This window comes from Tetranychus urticae, chromosome 3, assembly GCF_039701765.1.
Source record: "Tetranychus urticae isolate SD_2017Ah chromosome 3, NJAU_TeUrti_SD_1.0, whole genome shotgun sequence".
NCBI classification, from domain to species: domain Eukaryota; kingdom Metazoa; phylum Arthropoda; class Arachnida; order Trombidiformes; family Tetranychidae; genus Tetranychus; species Tetranychus urticae.
The window spans coordinates 11,863,750-11,870,261 of record NC_142960.1 but is presented as its reverse complement, the minus strand read 5'-3'; the positions used below and the strand labels follow the sequence as shown (position 1 = coordinate 11,870,261).

The 6,512-nt window shown below is 33.0% G+C and overlaps 2 protein-coding genes across 2 annotated transcripts; one reads left to right on the top strand and one right to left on the bottom strand.

The window, feature by feature from the left end:
• Positions 1–171: 171 nt before the first annotated feature.
• On the bottom strand, positions 172–1,754 carry LOC107359925 (uncharacterized). The gene has a single exon (XM_015926519.3). It carries the CDS (start codon positions 1,524–1,526, stop codon positions 429–431), a length of 1,098 nt encoding a protein of 365 aa, XP_015782005.2. The 5' UTR covers positions 1,527–1,754; the 3' UTR covers positions 172–428.
• Positions 1,755–4,355: 2,601 nt separating this feature from the next.
• Positions 4,356–5,977, top strand: LOC107359926 (uncharacterized). Its single transcript, XM_089268977.1, has 3 exons — positions 4,356–4,423; positions 4,522–4,657; positions 5,088–5,977. The coding sequence occupies exons 2-3, from the start codon at positions 4,546–4,548 to the stop codon at positions 5,816–5,818; spliced, it is 843 nt and encodes a 280-aa protein (XP_089125103.1). The 5' UTR covers positions 4,356–4,423; positions 4,522–4,545; the 3' UTR covers positions 5,819–5,977.
• The last annotated feature ends 535 nt before the right edge of the window (positions 5,978–6,512 follow it).

Genomic DNA, 6,512 nt, shown 5'->3' with positions numbered 1-6,512 from the left:
ATCGGAGACTACACTCCAAGATTATCTGAATTTCCTATTTAAGATTGATTGATATCCGACCAAATTAAATGTAACAAGATAATCATTGACATCAAACCGTAATCTTGTTCAATTTCATCATCTTTTTGATACCGGCAAATGATCAACAACAAAATAAGGTAAACTCTTAAATCAAAAATCTATGTTGTATTTATTGAAATCAACGGAAAGTCAACTGCATTAACAGTTTCTCCACCCTCTGTATATTTCGAGAAGCTCCACTTGAGAGCACCGACCATAATTAGTCGCGCAAAATATGGTGGGGGGAAAGTTTTGTTGGGGGACTTACAAAGTATAAAGGGAGGGTTTTTTGAAAAATTACAATAAGTTTTACATTTGTTTGGTTTAATTAATTACATAATTTATGTTATTGAAGATTTTGTCTTTTTTTAAATTAATTGGATGATCTGTTGTTGTTGTGGGCTAGGATCGATGGAACCAGATTGAAGAAGCTTTAGCCTTTTCAAGAGATTCTCTTTCTTTATTGTTTCAGCAGTTTTGGTTCGCTCCAAATAACGATGTTTCTCTTTTAAAAGAGTTACATATGACGACGCCTCTTTCAAAATAGTTACTCTTGCAGCTTTCTTTTCGCCATCCTTTAATTTAGGTATTTGATCTCTAAGATGGTTGAATGCGTTCCTTAGATGATCTCGTCGTTTCTTTTCGGAATTATTATGTTCTTTTCTACGTTCAGGATATAGCGACTTTGGATTTCTTGGTTTACCCGTACTTTTAAGAATAGATGTGTTTGCTGGTACATGTGTTGAAGACGCTTGGGTTATTGTTGAGATAGCAGCATTCAATTCTTTTCTACGTTCTTGACAAGATGACTTTGGATTTCTAGATTTACCAATCGTTTTAATAGCTACTGTTGGTGTTGCTGAAGTTGTAGGAGAAATAATTGAGCTGGTGACTGTTGCAGTGGCGGGTATCGATGTAAGTTCTACTTCGGACAATTGTGAACAAGGTACTAGTTGGTTTGATGAAGATTGAAGTAAAGTTGTTGATTCCAATGATGATGATGAACAAGAAGAATTAGTATCTGATGATGAAATTATATTTGTTTCCATAAGGGAAGATGAAGTTGAAGTTGAAGTTGAGGTTGAACAAGTTGCCTTGTTACCGGCAATACACATGCTACTTTTATTATTACCATAAGAGTGATCCTTAATATGGCTATTATTGACAACTTTATGTTCATCTCCTGAATCTCCAGAAAGTCCAGAAAGAGGTGAGTCTTCCTCTTCATCATATTCTTCATTGTCACCATCAATCTCACCTAAACTATTTTCATCGTCAATATTGAATATATCGAAAATAGACCCATACACTGGAGACGTTGAAAAGTAACTGAAATCACTTAGTTTATTGGTAGATTCATGTAAATTATCCTCTTTACAGGTACCTGACCACATGCAGTCATGAACTAGACACTTATAATCCATATTGTCATACTGGGACACATAACCAAAAGGGTCGTAATCCATAGTAGAAGTTTATTTTATATAAAAAAAAAGCAAGAAGACGTAGAATAAGTTGAGGAAAAAACAGAGTTAGAGAAAGAAGAGAGAATCAGAAGTAGAAGAGAAAAGTGTATAACGCAGAAGGGAGAAGAGAGAATCAAGAGACGAAAAAAAAATACAAGCAAAAAAAAGAAAGAAAATGTATATAAAGAGAAGGAGACACAAAAAACAAGCAAGTCAGACGAGACTGAAGAGAGAGAATGAAATTCCTCCGAGTAGTCAAAGACTTTTACTTCTCCAAAGGATCTAAACTCAAATAGTGCAAACCAATCACAGATAAAGGGAAAACTTCCCCTTCATGCGTGCGCAGCTTCATCATCTCTCTCTGGTTATTTTGAAAGCCGGCTTCATCTCATACCATCTGTCGAGAAAAAAGTGAACCATTACCGGTTAAATTTTTCTTATTTTTGTTAACCTGAACCAAATCTTGACTCTTGAACCTGAGCTAGACAGAATTGTAATTACAATTTATATTTACTTTACAGTGATATTAAAAGGTTTGGATTAATTTGGTTAAACCAATGGAAAATGTTGATGATAAAAAAGGTTACTTTTTTCATCTAATTGTCTCTCAATTGTGCAACAAACAATGTACCAGTTTTCATCCCCTGATAATTCACCAATCTTTTTTTTATTAGTCTCTTTCCTGGTAAGTTAACGTTTTTTTAATTGTTTTAAACTTCAACAGGATATCATCAAGCAATTATATTTCAATATTGATTATTAGTGCATTTTTTCATCGCCTTTTTAAACCAATGCGATAGTTGGAAGAAATAGTTGGAAGAAAGAATAGAGATTTAAAGAGAAGGAAAAGATAAAAGGAATTTTACTTTCGATTTTATTTTCTATTCAATGAATTATGGAGATAAATTTAGCCTTATGACTAGGTTTCTGATTAATATCGCCCTAGATGCGTGATAATGTCCTTGATAAGTTTCAAATAAATGTAGAAAACTTGATAATAAATTAAATTAAAACGTTAAACAAATGCGATACGAAGATTAACTTTAGACATTCCTTTCTCGTCAGACATTTGTAAGCGCCAATTTTGTCTCCTTATTACGCCATCTATCTTTCTGCTTTGCAACTTCTCTGATCGTTGAACTTTTTTCGCAAATTTTAGGTTTTCTTAACTTCTTTTCTTTAAATCAAATTATAATTTGATAATTTACATGACAAATTGAGGAAACTCTTTTTGTTTTTTCCTTAATATTCCAACGACTATTTGCCTCGATCGATTTAATGGTTGAAAAGTTAGACTTTCATATGAAATTGACTTTTAACCATTTTTTGTTTTTCACCTTTTCTCTTGTTCCGAAGATGATCAACTTGTCTTCATCTTTTATCAATCATTCAATTCAACATCATGTTCCATTCTTAACATTATGCTTTCCCTCTCAATTCAATTCCAATTCAATATCAAACAAATGAAGAGCCGAGAAAAAAGAGAGGGAAAACCAAGTTTCTCTTTAATCTCCATCTTCTGATCCAGTAAAGTATTGACCATTCAATACTATTTAAACAGGGTTAACATATAATATTTTTCCCTTGAGGGTCACTTGAGACTCTTTTTTTCTCGTGGACAAGAGCAACGAATTATCAACAAATTTTCTTTTCTTTTTTCTTTCTTTCATGATCAATATCTTTGGTGAAAAGTGGAAAAGTGTGTGTTTGTTGAATAAGTGTTTCAGTCTGCTCTCAAATGGTCAGTTTTAAAATGATATAATTATGAGTAAATGGTCGAGTTTGATTCAACTTTGAATTTGCCCATTCTCTTGAATCTCAACTGAATTGACAAATATTCAAAATGACAAATCAAAGTTGAATCAATTGTCATTCATTGTTTACCCAATCTTTACAATCGTCTTAATCAGATAATCAAAAATAGCGCAATTAAAATTTCACTTCCACATTTGAAGTGAATATACCAAAATCATTAACCATTAATTCAGCAAATCAAAAGCAGGTACCAACCAATTTAGTCGTAATTAAATAAAGCTCAATCTTTAAGTAATCAGTAATTTGTAAATATAAACATCTACCGATGATAATAATGCAAATATAATTGTAATATAATTTTCAACAATTAGCTAAAGTTGGAAAGAAAGCTGATTAGATTAAAGATGATTTGCTTATATTCATGTTTATTTTTGTTGAGTAAAATAGAGTAACAAAAATTATCAATCAACATCAACAACAATAACAATAATCGTACTAATCATAACTGGAGAATCAATTTTTTTTGGTAAACAAATAGTGTAACCAAGATATGCACACAAAAAGAGCAAACGTAAAGTAAAGCAAACAGAAATGGCATTAAAAAAAGATTAACCAAATTAACTTTCAATGATGATCAATGATAACGTTTGACGTGCTTGTTGTCAAATTGAGTGACAAAAATTTGACTGATAAGCACTTTCAGCTTACGCCAATTGTCACAACTTGAGCTTTAAATTTTTCTCCTCCTTCCTCTTTTTACCGGCGTTTTTTGCCTCTTCTTGCCTTTTGTTTTTCTTGTTTCGCCTTCATCTGTGTTTGGCACCGTACACTTGATTAGTCAATGTGTGTGTGTAACGTTTCTTTCATTTTAATTGATGTTCTTTTCTCTATTTTCTCCTCCTTTTTTCGACAAATCAACTGAATAACAAGTGTGTTTTTTTGGTGGCGAAAGGCGCGACAATGCTCAATGAGGTTTGGTCTCAACATCCCATCTCATTGATTCAATCAAACTTCAATCCTGGATAGACTCAATAAAATCAGTTATCATACGATTTACTAAGCTTAGTTGATCTGGGAAAAGTGAAAAGTGTAATTCATATCCATCAGTAAATATTAAAAGTGTTTTTCCTGCTAGAAAAAAAAGGTAAATATAAACAGCGAAAAAGTGACTCAAGATTATTTTTGTTTTGTTTTGTCTTCTTTGTGTGCTCTTTACTAATCTATCGGTGTCTTTAATACAGAATTACCAATTGGATTAATCAACATGATAAACGGCAAACTGTTATTTGTTATCGGTCTTCAGACTATCTTTGTTTATGGACAACCTATTTTCACCCCAATGGCTGGTCAATTTGGATTACCATTGGATACTTTAGGTAATACAATTGTTACCAGAAGCAGTCAAGTTTACCAAATTTCAAGTGATGAACAATTGTAACCTGATTGTCGATGGATTTAAATATTAGATTGATCAATTGAGGAGGATAATTTGCCCATAATGAACAATAACCATTCTCAAAGGTTGATTGAATTTTGAATGCAGTTTAGCGAGAATCATAAATTCAATTTTTAATATTTTTAATGGAGCTAGAAATTATGGAATATCAATGATTGGAAAAATTATGATCGATTAACTATTGAATTGTTTGTATGATTCAATTAATTGACTGGTTCATTATCACTTGGTTGGTAAATTTGGGTTGTAGAAGATGTAAATTGCAGAATAATTAGTATTTCTTGAATAATCATCTTGAGCATATTTTAACCCTTAATTTTGCTGTTTACTTTGTTTTTGTTTGATAATAGGAGCAGCAACAGGGTATGCAGGTGGTGGAGCAGGTTTTCCGTTACTCAGTCCAATGGAGCTGAACGCAATCATGGCAGCTCAAGTAAGAGGAGGAAACTTTAAGAGTGCTTTCACTCCTGACACTGAACCTCAGGGATATTCTGGATATTCTGGATTTGGTGGAAACAACAATGGATTTATGCCAAACTTTGAAGAAGGCTTTAACAATGATGGCAACAGTGAATTTTACGAGGCTCCCCAACACGGTGAACCTTTCCCTGTACAACAAGAAGCTGAACCTCAGATGAAGAAACCAGAGCCCAAAGGTCGAGACAATCGAGGTCGATACCACAAGGATGAGGCTTCAGAAGGACCAGTAGAAGGTGAACATTCAGAGGGACCACAAGAACCAAGACATGAACAAAACCCAAGACATCACCAAGCACACCGTGAATCAGGTCCATCCAATGGACAGTCTCACCAAAGAGGAGCTTATCGGGAAGAAGAACGAGAATCTGCTGAACCCAATTACAATGAACCCGCTTCTGGTGGAGCTTATCGGGAATATCGAGGTTCAAGTGGACCCAGTTCTGCTGCTGATGAAGGTTCTGATGGTCCTGAGGGTAACCCTGGTAGCCCTGGTAGTCCTGGTAGTCCCGAGCCTTACTCTAGAGAACAAGAACGGGAAACATATCGTGATGAGGCTCCAGAACATTTCCGTGACAATTCCAGACTCAGACACAACAACTAATCAACTAAAATCATCTAAAAATTTTCACTAATCACTTCACTTTTTTTTATTAACATTTGTTCCTCAATTGTAACTGTTTATCAATCACATTACCAATCATGTCAACCGGTTTGAAATTGGTAGTGTAACGTAAAAATAAATCAATTAACTTATTTAAAAGTGTTTACCAATTTAATGTAAACTATTGGAAATGAACCCTTTTCAATAAGTTTTAGTTGATTCCCAATATAAAAGGGTAAAATTGGTTTCGCTAAATTAACCCATTCACATGATGAATAATTAAAATAATCAACTTAAACAAGAACCTTTAAAATGTTTTAATCCTTAATAATCATTACCTTTGATCACTATCCATTCAGTCATTTCAATTTAAATAATTTTTTCTACCGATTTTATTATGTTTACATACAGCCATTTATTTAATAGTTTAATTGAAACGAGTCAAGCTTTAATTAACCAATTCTCTAGACAATTACTTTCACTTTCATAAAGTCAGGATAAATCGGTAATAAAAAAAAGTGAACCCAAATTAACATGTTGAAAATCACTTTAAACGAGATTCTCGTTATGATTAAACAATTAGAGAGATTACAGGAATTAATGATTGCCGATTTCAACCAATAAATTGTTTAGTTAATGGTGAAATGAATGTCGGATTAAAATACTATTCCAATTTAATCTCTTTAGACAAGAC

Coding starts and splice junctions, on each gene's coding strand:
- LOC107359925 (XM_015926519.3), bottom strand. CDS start 1,526: ATGGATTACGACCCTTTTGGTTATGTGTCCCAGTATGACAATATGGAT.
- LOC107359926 (XM_089268977.1), top strand. CDS start 4,546: ATGATAAACGGCAAACTGTTATTTGTTATCGGTCTTCAGACTATCTTT. Junction 4,658..5,087: donor ATTACCATTGGATACTTTAG/GTAATACAATTG, acceptor GTTTGATAATAG/GAGCAGCAACAGGGTATGCA.